We start from the raw sequence: 15,333 nt of genomic DNA, 5'->3' as shown, positions 1-15,333 counted from the left end.
AGACATTTGCACATAGCTGCCAATCTACAAAATTCTTTCAGCAGCAACTTGGCACAATTGATCTTGGGATGTGTCTGTTAACAGCACTTGGCAATTTGTGGCTTTGAAGGATCAGTCACCCAAAACACAGACCTGACTTAGCAACAGAGAGCTTTCATTACACCTGTTTGGAAAGGGTGATGTCCAAATCCCTTTCCATTATATAGTACATTGTGCATTCCATCATATCCGTTCAATCTAAAGCTGTAAAACAAAAACAAAAAACCTGCAAATGCTGGATACCTGAAATAAAAATAGAAGTTGGAAATGCACAGCATAGAACATAGAAAGTCAGTTAACATTGATCACTGAAAAGGCAATTAAGATGATGGCAATTTTGAATAAGATATTCCATTTTCAATAAAATAAAACTAAGATGATGGCAATTTTGAATAAAATATTGTCTTTGTAACTTTTTAAGCCATGCCAAGATTAGTCAGTTTTTACATTTGGCGTGGTATCGGTACATGAACTAAATATAATAATAAATCAGAACTAATCTGCAAGATGATTGGGAAAATGCAACTTCAAAAAATATTCTAAGCTTTTATTATTTTGAGTCAGATTACAATCAGTAGTAGTTGCATTTTAAGAAATTGTGCCCATATAGGAGCACAGAAATGAATTCCGGATGTGTGTAAAGTTGTGGTAAATATTCTATTCTAATGGGAAATAATGCACGTGACCACTTAGTGTAGGTACTGCTAGCTTAGCGACCAGGCTCAGAATAGTGGCCAAACCTTTGGAGTCTTGAAGAAAAAAATCTTCCGTTTGTAGCAAAATGATAAATGGGCAGCACGGTAGCACAGTGGTTAGCACTGTGGCTTCACAGCGCCAGGGTCCCAGGTTCGATTCCTGGCTTGGTCACTGTCTGCGGAGTCTGCACGTTCTCCCCGTGTCTGCGTGGGTTTCCTCCCACTAGTCCTGAAAGATGTGCTGTTAGGTAATTTGGACATTCTGAATTCTCCCTTTGTGTACCCGAACAGGTGACGGAATGTGGCGACTAGGGGCTTTTCACTAACTTCATTGTAATGTAAGCCTACTTATGACAAAGATTATTATTATTTTATATATATATATATGATTGATTATTATAGTATTATGTAATCTTGCGTTAATAATTTTACCACTAATGGCACACACCGAAAACCTTTCCTCGTTGTGGTTTAGGCTTTGATTTTTTTCAGCACATCTAAGATAGGACTGCTGGAGAGAAATATTTTATTGCAAAACCTACCTTGCTTTACAGACTTCTTAATCCTGCCCCAGTTCGTACTGTTGACGAAGAGGAAGAAAGAGAGACTAAAATATTGTGCCATCTTCAAAGAAAAATAAAATATAATTACAAGATTCTTCTCGAATCATGTTATCTGTTGATTATCAGAGTGTGTTTGCCATTTTAAGAGACATTACCCCACTACTTGAACCAAAAATAGAAATTGGAAAAATATTGAATTCAGTTATTTATTTAATTTTTACAAACTTGCAAAGCAGCCATGAGACAGATTAGCAAGAGAATTAACTTCACAGAATAAGATGTCTTTTGGACATCTGCCTCCCGACACCCTCCTCCATCTCTTGGTCCATTCTGTGGAGCTCCAAATTCTTCATCTCAAATTTAAATTTATGGAAAACCAATTATTTGGTATTTCTTATTTTGTTTATAAAAAAAATCTGCCCTGAGAGTGGGCTGAAAAAGAAGAAAAGCAATGCAAAATAAGGCCGTGTCTAATTTGGTTTTGAAGTGAAGGGGCTTGCCCTGTTTGAACCCTGACGTGCAGATCTCGGGAAGTTGGGGACGTGAAGAAAGATTTTTTTAATTCACTAAATGTGGGCAGCACTGGCAAGACCAACATTTATTGCCTATTCCTAATTTCCCTTGAGAAACTTGCTCAAGGTGAGTTGCTGCCTTGAACCACTGCAGTTTGTGGGATGAAGGCATTTCCACAATGTTGTTAGAAAGGGAGTTCCAGAATTTTGACCCAGCTACAGTAGATATTTCCAAGTCATAAGGCGCCTGACTTCGAGGGGAACTTGTAGGTGTGGTGCCTGCTGCCCTTGTTCTTTCTAATTGTAGAGGTTGCAGGTTAGAAATATGTTGTGGAAGGAACTTTGACAAACTGCTGCTTGCACCTTGGAGACTATATGCACTGGAGCCACACTCACCAATAGTGGAGAAAGTGAATGTTTGGAGTGCCAGTCAAGTGGCTGCTTTGTCCTGGATGGTGTCAAGTTTCTTGATTGTTGGTTGAGCCAGCAGTTGCCCAGACAAGTGGAATGTATTCCATCATGCTCTTGACTTGTGGCTTGTAGTTGGTGGAAAGGTTTTGGACTATCAAGAGGTGAGCCATTTGTCACACAATTCTCAGCCCCTGACCACCAGCCAGTCCAGAGATGTGCAGATTAGTTGGATGGCCATGCTAAATAACGGTTGGGATGGGGCAGGGGAGTTGGCTTGGGTAGGGTGCTCTTTCAGAGGGTCGGTGCAGAATCGATGGACTGAATGGCCTCCTTCTGCACTGTAGGGAATCTATGATTCAAGGCATTTATGTAGCTGGTCCAGATAAGCTTCTGGTCAAGGATGACTCTCACTGCTGGATGTTGAGAACTCAATGATGGTAATGTCATTTAATGTCGGTGAGGTGGTTAGACTTTCTCTTTTAGAGGTGGTCATTACATTGCACTTGTGTGGTGCAAGTGTCCCTTAAACCACTTATTGACCCAAGAGTGAATAAATAAAAATAATCTTTATTATTGTCACAAGTAGACTTACATTAACATTGCAATGAAGTTACTGTGAAAAGCCTCTAGTCGCCACACTTCGGCACCTGTTTGATTCACTGAGGGAGAATTCAGAATGTCCAATTTACCTAACAGCACATCTTTCAGGACTTGTGGGAGGAAACCGGAGCGCCCGGAGGAAACCCACACAGACACGGGGAGAACGTGCAGACTCTGCACAGACATTGACCCAAGCTGGGAATCAAACCCGAATCCCTGGCACTGTGAATCAACACGATCTGTGGTGTCCTCATTGTGAAGACGGAACTTCATCTCCACTTGGAATGTACTCAGGCTGAAGTAGATATTTTATCAGTAAGGGGATCAAGGGTTATGGGGATAAGGCAAGAAAGTGGAGTTCAGGATTATCATATCAGGTCATTGAATGGCGGAGCAAACTTGATGGGCTGAATGGCCTGCTTCTATGTCTTATGGTCTTGTGTACATTGGTCACTCCTACCAATACTGACGAGGTCAAATAGGTTTTCCATTGTCACGGTGTTCTCAGCACTAGCCGCAGGCCCAGTCTAGGCAACTATGTCCTCTGATTCATCAGCTTTGTGGTGGTGCTATCAAACCACTCTTGGTGATGCACATAGAAGTCCTCCACCCAGATTACAGACTGCTCTTGTTGCCCTCTGTTTCTTCAAAGTGGTGTTCAACAAAGAGGAGTACTGATTCATCAGCTGAGAGCGACTGATCCACAGGAGATTTCCGTGTCTGTATTTAATCGGATGCCATGAATTTTCTTGGGATCCGATGTTACTATTGAGGACTCCCGCAGCCACCCCCTCCCGTGGTGTGCACCACTGACTGCTCCGCCTCTGGTGGGCTTGTCCTGCTATTGGGCGGGAGGTACTCAAGAATGTAGATGGAGGAGTTTGGGACATTGGCTGGTTAGTATGATACAGTGAGTATGACTGTTAGCTTGATGATTCTTGTTTCTTGTTTTATTGTCACAGCTCCAGAATGGTAGAGGGGTCCACATGGGTCAGTAGCTGCACATTTAGATCAAACATGCATGAAGTCCTGAAGTTCTTCTCACATTCTAATTGTAATTTAATTTGTTTTTCTTTTTAGGTTGCAAAGGAATTTGGCTGTTCTAACAATGGCTTTTCTGTATACCTTAACAGAAATAAAACTGGAGAGATCTCCTCAACGAATAAATCACTCTCTTTGCTTAAAATTAAGTACGTACTGATATTTAACCATTTTTAATAGTAATGAACACCTTCCAGTATCTAGATATTTTGAAAAGAAATGAATCTGAAGGGGAGCTTTGAGATGCAAAAAAAAGTTTCTGGTGTTGAACATATAAACATGTCAAAGTGGACATAGAAATCCTCTCTGATTATGTTAGTCATTTGAGACTTTGGATTTATTGAGATTTGGCAAGTGTTGATGAGAGGAATTAATTAAGCAAGCATTATACCTGAAGTTGAGACTAGAGTTGGTCATTTTCAACTCAGTTGCAGAATTGTGGAATGCAATTTCAAAAACATTTTTAAATATTATGTAAAAAATAGACTTTTATTCAATTACTATAAACCAATGGCTCTACTTAGATAATTTTCAATCAAATTATTATGCAGTTGCTGAAAAGGCATGCACCGTTTGCTCAACCGAGATTGCTCTAGAAAACATAGAAGTACGTGAGGTGTCTTATTTTTTTGTTTTCTGCTCTCTTTCCATAATCATTGGGAGACAATTGACCTTTATTGTGTGTCAAGAAATAGGTGCCTGTAGACGGTTTTATTTGTAGGTGGAATAGCTGAAGAATGAGTAAGCAGCTGAAGGGGATTTTTGTTTTGCTGATGTTGAGCTATAAGCTTTTACTGTGTCCTGCAAGTCGAAAACAATATGGAAAGAATTATTTGGCTCAAAAGAGAAAAACAGTTCCTCCTCAGTAGTTATAACCTTTCTGAATTTCTGGAAATAATGGTTATTGTTTTTGTGATAACCATTTTCAATCTTTTGAACACTTTATATAGTAACCTCGCCTTTTTAGATTAGGCCATGCGTATTTGCATCAACACATTCATATTGCACATAATGAGATGTCCCAAGGTGCTTCACGGAGGCCTTATAAAACAAACTATGATGGAGCCCAGGAGATGTTAAGACCAATGACTGACCAAAGATTTTAAGGAACATCTTAAAGGAGTAAAGCAAAATAGATAAGTGTAGGATGGGAATTTCAGAGCTTGCAGCCAAGGCAGCTGAAGACACAGTTGCCAATGTTGGAACGATTAAAATCGGACATGCCCCGGAGGCCGGAATTGGAGGCAAGCAGATATCTCGGAGAGGTGGGTGGGGCCATCCACGACAGGAATTGGAATGCGAGTTTTGAAATCGTGGTGTTGACCACTAAACACAGCAAGGATGGGTGAATGGGATTTGGTGTGAGTTGGATAACTGGCCTCCAGTTTAAAATGTGGGAGGCCAGTCGGCGTGCACAGAGTAAGTCCAGTCTAGAAGTAGCAAGGGCATGAATGAAGATTTAAGCAGCAGATGAGCGGAGGCATGGATGGAGTTGAGCATGGGTTGAGTTGGGCAACGTTACTGAGGGGGAAATAGGCATCTTTGAGATATGTGTATATGTGGTTGAAAGTTCACCTCCAGGTTAAATATGAGCGTGGAATTAGTTTGATTTGGCCTCAGTCAGTTATCAGGGAAGGGAATTGAGTCGGTGGCGAGCGAGCAGAGTTTGTGGTTGGAACCAAGGACAATGGCTTCAGTTTTCCCAAGGTTTGATTGGAGGAAACCTTTGCTAATCTAGTACTAGATATTGGACAGGTCTGACAATTTAGACAGTCGAGGGATCAAGAGATGTGGCGAGGGAAAGCTAGGTATCATCTGCTTACATGTGTTTTCGGATGATGTTGCTGCAGGGTAGCATGTAAATTAGGAATAGCGGCGGGCCTCAGATTCTTGGGTGTCACCGTAGGTAAACTGCAGTTAGGTGGAGCTACTGGGTTACGGGTATAGGGTGGAGGCGTGAGCTTAAGTAGGGTACTCTTTCCCAGGACTGGTGCAGACTCAATAGGCTGAATGGCATCCTCCACTGTAAATGTTATGACTTGCTACATTTAAATAGATAAGAATGGAACCAGTTGACTGGAGACGATGAAGAGACATTAGAGAAGGATGATGTGGCCTACCACGTGAATAGCTGAAGACAGGTTGAGAAAGACGAGAAGGGATAGTTGGCCGTGGTCCTTTAGGATGTTATGTGACTTTGAGAACTATTTCAGTACTATTAGGTGGTCAGTAGTTTAGTGGGAAGGGTGGGATCTTTAGAGAAAGTTCACGGACAGGACGAGGGAAAATGGGGAAGAAACTAGGGAAAGATGCAAGTTCGGGCTATGACGGGAGGAAACCTTAGTGGAGGTCTGGTCCGGTGGGAAAGGCGGGAATGGCAGGGACAGGTGATTGGGTTGTCTCAGTCCTAATGACAAATCCATGAGTTCCTCACACTTGTTGGAGGCGAGGATGGAGGAGATAGGAGAGATGGGTTTAAGATGACAACTTGCAGTACGTAAAAGGAACCAGGGTCATTGCATGTGGATGGTCCTGGAATGAGCAGTTTTAGCAGACAAGAGTAGAACCTGATAGTGCATTTTATGGCGTGGCCAGATCTACTGGTGAATGCTGAATCTAGTATCTGCTATTCCTGTTCTAGCCTTCCCTTGGGTTAAATGGAGCAGATATGAGGGCCCTGCGGAGGAGTGGTCAAAATGAGAGAGAGTAATTATTTTAATGGGCTGAGAGCTTGAAGGTGGAGGTGAGCATGCATTGAAGGTGGAGGTGAGCCTGCAGTTGAGTGAATGGAGGGCCAAAAGGTAGACAATTGGTATTTTGTCAGTGTAGTTGTATACGAGTTGGGGGATGGTGGTAGAATGATGTAGGATTTTGGAGGGGGAAATAGGATGCGGGCGGAGAGTGATACAAAGTAGTAATCTGCAACAGGCGTCACTGGAGTAGAGAGATGGTGAGATCAGTGGGTGACCATGAATATGGGTTGAGGAGCTTGTATGGAGGATGTGATTAAGAGAAGCTAGAGGGCAATAAATGAGGAAAGAGAACATAGTGATCACTGGCAGTTTGTCAGTTGGGAAGCCACACATGACCTGGACTGACACTGAAAATACCTCCAGAAAGGGACCACTGAACGATAATCAGGTCTAAGAATCCAGGTTAGCAGTATTCATCCCCCCACTCATCTGGTGTCAGGATGCTAGTCAAGTTCTGATGATATGGGGGTGCTAAAAGATAATTAACTGCTCATAAATATTCGGAGTACCTTAATTTCTCCATTTCCCCTTAAACCGTAACGCCTGGATTTTGTGATGTGTTTGAAAACAGGAGATTGGATAGATTCATATAAATATCCAAAAGGAAAAACTGCAGAATAGTGTTGAATATTGATGGAAATAAACCAAAAGCTTTTATTTACAGTGAGGTCTGCTGCCACTGTAGTAAGTTGGATTTAAAAGTAGACGCTCTATATATTACGCATAGAGCTATTTGAAGGAACACTCGGGTTCTCAAAAATATCAATGGTTGCTTTGTCATCAGTAATATTTTAATTTGGGCTAATGCAATGTGACTTGCCTTTGGTTTCATTATTCAACTGCAGTATTCAACATTTTGACAGGTGTAAGCCCAGTAATTTGTCCTTAATATCTTCTGCCTTAGACATGGCGACCTGCTGTTCCTCTTTCCATCAAGTGACGCTGGGACTTCCACTCAAATTATGGAGACTTCAGCCCAAGCTCCTGGAGGGTCAAGAGTTTCAACCACGTCTACAGTGCCTGTTGTGGAGGATGACATTGACCAGTATCTAATGAAACAGGATGGAAAGATATACAGAAACAGGGACCAGCAACAGTAAGACTCTGATCAGAACCCTACTGAATAGTATTACTTATGTACTTTTTATAAATTGTAGAATAATACATTGACTGGGTTCAAGTTGCTGTAAATTAAGATGAGAGGTGACCTCTTAAAGCACAAGCCATTTGTGGATAACTTCAAGTTATTAACTTTTTGAGGGGTAATGTTCCCTCTAAGTTATTTCCCCCTTTTCCTCTATCACTCATTATCCATATCCAAGAAACTAGGTGAGACCTGCTCCTTGGTCGCTTCCATAGTTTTTAAACTGATTCTTACGGAATCTTCAGTGAGTGATCTGGACTTGCACAAGTTTCTTTGCTCCAATCATTCCTTTGGTTTGTGCCTTTGTCTGATTTGCGCTTAATGTTTCTGCACAGAACTTAGTTGTGTTAAGTGTTACTGGCATGATTGTTGATGGTTTTGTGGCATGTCACACTCATGAACCCTAATGTGACAATGAGAGCTTGATTGAATTGTGCTGCCAGAGCAAGATGAATATGTAACGCAATGTACAATTTAAATCAGGTTTGGCATCCCATTTGAATGGTCGGAGATTTAAACAAAATAATAAAGTTAAGATGGTGGTGGTGCTGGTGAATAAAGTGAACAAAACGCCTGTAGCTGAACACTCGAGTAAGAGTGATCATTGGATCATAAGGTTTAGATTGGTATCCGAGAAAGGAAAAATCTAAAAAGTAGAACCTCTAAATTGGAAGGGGATTCATTTCCATGGGATTTGAAGATGTTTAATCAGGATAAAATGAAACCAAAACTGCAGCTGAACAATGGATCATCTTTAAGGACGAGCTCTTTCAGGTGTGGGCTAGGTTCATTCCAATAAGGGTGAAAATTTCTGGAAGCAAAATCGAGACTCCTTGGACAGCAAGGTAAATTAATAAGATGAAACAACAAAAAGGGTGTACGATGCAAGTCTGGTACATTCTTGGAGCCAAATACAATAAGATTCCTTTAAGTCTGTCAAAGAGAGAATGTGAGAATAGAATGGCAATGACATGTGAGCCCAAAAATCATCTACCAGCATGTCAGTAATAAGTGGGTATGAAGAAGTGGGGTGGGTCGTATTGGGGATAAAGAGGGTAATATATGCGTAGAGGCATAGGGCAGGGCTAGAAAACACAAGGAGTACTTGGCATCACTGTCTTCCAAGGAAACGCATGCTGACATAATGTCAGTAGAAGCAGAGACGACAGGGAATGGATTAGGTGAAAATTGATAGATACCATGCATCGCAAACGCTAGCTGTGCTTGGAGTGGATAGGTCACCTGGTCTGGGATGGCTTGCAAGTGACTTGTGACGCCCTTGCTGAGGAAAGGGTATAGGACATTCCTAGCAACTTCAGGCCGGTCAATTCAGTGGTTTAAGAAACAATAATCAAAAAAATTAGCAGGCACTTGGAGAGGTTTGAGGAGAGCTAGCACAGGTTTGTTAGCAGCAGATCGTGGTTGACTAACCATAGAATAGAATCATAGAATTCCTACAGTGCAGAAGGAGGCCATTTGGCCCATCGGGTCTGCACCGACCCTCTGAAAGAGCACCCTACCCAAGCCTACTCTCCCACCCTATCCCCGTAACCCCACCTAACCTTTGGACACAAAGGGACAATTCAGCATTGCCAGTCGACCTATCCTGCACATCTTTGGACTGTGGGAGGAAACCGGAGCACCCGGCAGAAAGCCCATGCAGACATGGGGAGAACATGCATATTCCACAGTCACCCAAGGTTGGAATGGAACCTGGGTCCCTGACACTGAAGAAGCAGCGCTAACTAGCCACTGCCACTGTGCCTAATTGAATTTTTACATTAAGTAACAGCATGTTGATGAAAGGAATGCGTTTTTTATTGGCCGTATAGACTTGAATGCGATTTTTATTGTTCACATAGATTTTAAGGAAGTGTTTATGAAACTAGTTTGTAGTGTGATTTGAAGAATTCTCTCAATTGATGGGTAGTTCTAAAGAGTTAACGATCTTGATTGATGTCATCGGGTGTTCTTGGAATCCCTACCGTGCAGAAGGAGGCCATTCGGTCCATCGAGTCTGCACCAACCCTTAGAAAGAGCACTCTACCCATGTCCACTCCCCCGTAATCCCATAACCTAAATTGAACACCCCAGACACCGAAGGGACAATTTATCATGGCTAATCCACCTAACCCGCACATCTTTGGACTGTGCGAGGAAACCGGTGGACCCTGAGAAAACCTACCCAGACACCGGGGTGAACATACAAACTCCACACAAAACAGTGACCCAAGGTCTTTGGTAGCAGTGCTACCCCTGTGACACTGTGCTGCCCGATTGATACTTGGCTGGTGGTATTGATAACCTGGCTGATTATTAGGTTTTCGCTAATGAAAGATTAGTGAGACTTGTATTTACAATCCACAAGAAAATATGGTAAAGAAGATCCCACTAAAAATATTGTCCTGTTGTGGAAAGCATTTAAGACATAAGGGGTCATTATGAATTTGTGTGGTAGTGTACAGAGTTTGACAGTGAATTGGCAGCCTGTCTTGCACCTCTCCTGACTTCAATGTAAATAATGGGGGCAACTGCAAAATATGCTGCCAATATGCAATCGTCCTTTTGTACAATGTCACAAAGGCAAATCCCAGACCAAGAACTCCGTTTTTCCCCCCAGAATTACATTCTTTGTTAAATTTCTTTTGTGTTTGTGTTTTTATTAGGTGTCGGCATGGTGCGCTGGGTAAATGTGTTCATTGTGTACCACTTGAGGTAAGGAAGTCATAGCAGTATTAATATTCTGTTTGGAAGTCATTGCATTATTTCTGAATTTATATTATTGTCCAAGAAAATGATCCAAGGCAATTTGTGCTGCTTTTGACATTAACACTGGACAGATGGGAGGACATTTCTGGCTGTATGGTACTCCTAACTCATTGCCCTGATGTGTTCATAGTGAGCACAAAATCAAATTTTTTTCCAGAGCGCACTAGCTCCGAGACATGCATAACAATGACAATAACTGAGACAATTATGGCATTTTTATTTTCACACAATCGAGGGGGGATATTTTGTAAATCAAGTATGTTGAAAATCATTTTTAATAAGTGAAATGTTGGAAAATATTAGAACTCAATAATATGCTTCATCACAGGGTAGTCATTAATTAATATCAGCCAGTGACACAGATTGGTATGTTTTGATATTTCTGTTATGGACAAGAATGCTTAATATATTTTAATTTTTGCTGGCTGGTCCTTATATGTGTTAATTTACATTGGGTTCTCAAACCAGCATTTCTAGTGGTGCAAGTGCACATGTGGAATCTTAAAGAACATTCAGCTCTTTTAATACAGTAAATGTTTTGAATTAGTACCTGCATTAGTAGTTTAAAAAGACCAATCGGTATAGGACAATCTCGGGCTGAACACCTGGATTTAGATCCACTCAAGGGTGCCATAATAATGGAGGCTTCGTATAGTACAGACATGTCCACACTTCTTCACGACTTAACTTTTAATTGCAGGTATTCTGTGAAGTGCTGGCCAAATAATTGCAAAGCCTTTGAGTGCTGTGCATTTGCCACTTTGCTTTGTTATTCAGATAGCATGCACTTATCTCTCTCTTTCCCCCCCCCTTACAAATCGATTCTTTGCAATTTGTTTCTCACAGCACTATGTGCAGACGCATGCTATCAGTTTAAAATGGAAAATCAATCCCATCTCAGGGGGTTTAATGCCATCATATTAGTCTTTTTCTTGCAGTAATGAAAACGGTGAACAATTGATTTTAATACATAATTCAGTAAACTGTTAATGCAGTTTTGGCTATTATATCTGTTAAGTGGCCTATGATGTGTTATAGCTTGTTCTTCAAGGTTTTTCAAATGCTTTATAAAATTCCTTGCTGATATGCTTGGATATTTATCAACCTGAAGTTCAATATTTCAATGTTCCATTTGTTTTCAGTTCAGCTAGAAGCAAACTATAGCGAATGTTTATATCGTTCTTTGTCATTCACCTGTACAGTAGAAAATTCTTCATTGCCTGGTTAAAAAAACGTGTGTTTTTCTTTCTAAATCCCTTTGCTATGCATGCTGTCAATCTCTTTTGAAGGTATGGAAAGCAGATTGGTATTGAGAACAAAATGGAGGGGGTGGGGGATGGAACAAGCCCTCAAAAGAAGATAATACTTTAAGGGGAATAAAAGAAGAATCCAGAAGGGGATTACTAAAAATTCAAAGATAATCGAGCAGTTTTGTTGTATGGAAGAGAAGAATAAAGTGAGGATATAAAAGAGAAAAAATAATGGCCTCATAACCTAACAGCTAATAGAAAAATTAGTATGTTGATATAAAAAATCCTAAGTAATAAAAATACATCAATTTAATAGCCAAATGTACAATAACTCAATGAAAAGCATGAAAAAAGCTCATAACAAAAGGAGGTGATGATTTGGGTGGGATTGATGGGGGGAATGTCTGACGTTATGATGGAAATGCTGGTAACGCACACGGTTGACCAGAAAAGAGAATAGAAACAGGCTGACACCACTGTTGATCCCCACCACCTCTGTGTTAAGATAAAGGAACTTGTGTTAACCTGTCTTCCTTGCTCCAGAATTCCCATCCCCCCACATTCCCGGTTTAAAAGTTCTTCTTTAAAAGTTAAAAGTATACTAGAGAGTTATGAAGTGCTGAGGAGAAGGGCGACATCCGGTTCCCTTGCTTGGTTGGCACAGTATTGTTGTCCAAAGACCAAGAGGCCCAGGTCATGTTTGATAAATTTGAGTTGTGTGTAGGTGCTTTATTTTTAAAGTAATGACCAGTTAGATTAAAGCGAGGCAGTAGATATGTATGTGGTTTTCAGAAGTGTCCTGCAGGCTTGTTACAAAATTCAGATGGTATGGTATGAAAGGAAATAAAGCAATAGGATAGAAAGTTGATTGACAGGGTTAAAGGGTATTGCTTGGATTGAGGAAGGGCTCTAAGGGTACAGGTGGGGATCAGTCGGGGACTTCGGCAGAGGGCGCACTGCATTAAACAGTTAGGTGTAATTTAATACAAAGAGACATGGAAATGCATTTTGGGAGGAACATCAAGAATTGGAAAGACACCAAGAGCATCAACAAGAGGGACCTAGGTGTTCAGACACATTCCTTGAAAAAGAAGTTGGATATTAAAGTCACAAACATGACCAAAAGTAATTTTTTTAATATCGTTGAATAAATGATCAAAAATATTTTTTTCCTGTAATTGTTGGGCACAGGTAAGAGCACTGAATATAATTTTATTGCCTGATTATAGAAAGGATATTAAAGCTAAAGCGGGTGTACAATGAAGATTAATTAGGATGATACCAGGGATATAAAACCATAATTGAGAGGATTGGGTATTGGGACTTGTTTTCATTCTTATTATGATTTCATTCGAGCAGAAAAAGCCCAAGAGAAAATGTAACAGAGGTATTTAAATTTTGAAAGATTTTGATACGTTAACTAGGCTCGGGAAAGACTTTTTGGGGGGAGCTAGTGATGGGAGGTCACAATTTGAAATTGTTGCTGCGATGAAAGCATGTTCTGATGCTGAGGAGGATTGGAGCATGCAATATATTGCCTCTGGGAGCATTTGATAGAGTGGGACCACTGCATCTTTTAAGGAAAAATAAGCGAATATTTGAAGCAAAGCAAAATGCAGGGCTGTTTTAACTGTTATCGCTCCAGCACCTAATTTCCTCATTAAGAATTTCTGTAGGTATGAAAGATATACTTTATTTGTTATCCAAATTCCTGGGGCGGGGGAGGGGTGAGTTTATATTGGTATTTTAATGTTCTTGATCAAGCAACCTTAAGACTCCAAATCCCAATACTGTCCAGACGGATTGTCACAGACTTTATTTCAATTTGTTCTGTTTTATACTAGTTCTGAATTGTTCAAATAAGGAAAACTAAATAGGAAGCATTGGTTGATTTGCAAACTACCAAAGTTAGCATTGGTCCATTGAACCAAAGGGATGTGTTGTATTTATGGTGCGTGGAGTAAATGGATACAATCATTTTTGCCTTCACTGTGTGATAGGTTCCAGATATGAGTAAAACACTTGTGTATCTGACATACTTTCACATTTAGAAAAGCTGGGAATTAAAATATTCTATGTTTAATTCAAAATATTCCTATTTGCATAAAGCACTTCAGTAGATGCCTAATGGTGTTTGTGAAAAATGTGAAAACTTATTCTGTTCTACACACAAATAATCCTTATCCTTTGGGCATAAACTGCAGCTAACATTCATCCATGTTTCTGGAATATGCTTTCTGTTCTTTAGCCTTTTGATGAGGATTATCTCAATCACTTGGACCCCCCTGTTAAACATATGTCATTCCATGCATACATCCGAAAGTTGACCGGTGGTGCTGACAAGTAAGTATTCTTTGGAAGAAAAGTTTCTCAGATTCACCATAATAATTATTTTCAAAAAGCAGTTTACTCGATTCCATGATTCACATCTTTTTTCAGGTGTGTTGTTTAAAACTGCCATAGTAGCATGACATAGGATGGGACAAACTAGATGAAGTTGTCTAAAGTAGTGGATTATAGATGCTTTTTAAAAAGAAACTTTATCCAAAATATCCTGATATAGACTGTATCCATTCAAAGCAATCTGATCCTGATGTTCAGTTATGAATTTTCTTGTTGCCCTGATCATTTCTGCTTGTTCGATGCTATCATTTGCCTAAGTAAACGGATGTTAGAGATAGCGATCCAAATCTAGAAAAGGTAGATTCCTTGTAATCTACCTTGCAGTGTTTAACATATCTCCGTTCCACCCTAAATACAGTCTTGCACGGTTATTGTGTATGAAGGTGATATTGCTGAAATTCAGCTCAAAATCTATTCCTTTTGGGAATGCCCTGTAATTTGCATTTCATCTGAGAGCAAGACTACTTGCTATATGCACAATTTCTTACTCACTACCTTTATTTAGCTGCACGCTGATGACTTGCTTTGTGTCTCCTACATTACGATTTCGCTTTGACTTGAGCTTTTCCAGTTTACTATATTTTAAAATTAAGAGGTGCTGCAAAACATTGGGTTTTCAGGCCACCAATTTATTTAACAGCCTGACAGTGCTATGAATCAATAGCAGCAAATGATCAATAGTACTCTTAGATCACACTGAAATAGTGCAAATTTAAATCACATTCAAAGGTGTAAGATGCTTATGTATATAATTAATTTTCTAAGATGTGGATAATACAAAATAATTTAAACCTGTATCTGTGTTCCAACAAATGGTCCATTCCTCTACAAAGACATGTGTTGTGATTTTGACTCGTTCATGGCATTGAAAATGACTACTAAACTATCACAAACTTTGTAAAGATGAGTGCCTAAGCAACTAACACTACAATAGCTTCTTTGATTTTAATTATTTTAAAAATGTTTGAATTTCATTGATATTGAGAATGGAATTTTAAACTAATTTTAATTTTTAACTTTAAATTTTGAGGCTGGAGGTCATATTTACCTCCTAGTCTTAAGTTAGTTACTTTTTTAAAAACGTAGTTTATTCCAAACATATGGGGGAAAAACAGCCAAGATATACAAAAACACACACTGCACCAACTCTCAG

General features: G+C 40.0%; 1 protein-coding gene across 1 annotated transcript in view; it reads left to right on the top strand.

Moving 5' to 3' along the window:
• The window catches only part of nploc4 (NPL4 homolog, ubiquitin recognition factor), an 81,193-nt gene that overhangs the window by 18,327 nt on the left and 47,533 nt on the right, over window positions 1-15,333 (top strand). The window contains exons 3-6 of the mRNA XM_072483475.1: window positions 3,901-4,010; window positions 7,519-7,710; window positions 10,425-10,473; window positions 14,026-14,120. Coding sequence (XP_072339576.1) covers window positions 3,901-4,010; window positions 7,519-7,710; window positions 10,425-10,473; window positions 14,026-14,120 — 446 coding nt within the window. The remainder of the gene's footprint in view (window positions 1-3,900; window positions 4,011-7,518; window positions 7,711-10,424; window positions 10,474-14,025; window positions 14,121-15,333) is intronic.

This window comes from Scyliorhinus torazame, chromosome 18 (assembly GCF_047496885.1).
Source record: "Scyliorhinus torazame isolate Kashiwa2021f chromosome 18, sScyTor2.1, whole genome shotgun sequence".
Lineage (NCBI taxonomy): Eukaryota > Metazoa > Chordata > Chondrichthyes > Carcharhiniformes > Scyliorhinidae > Scyliorhinus > Scyliorhinus torazame.
The sequence above is the reverse complement of the archived record's forward strand: the minus strand, read 5'-3'. Positions and strand labels throughout refer to the sequence as shown.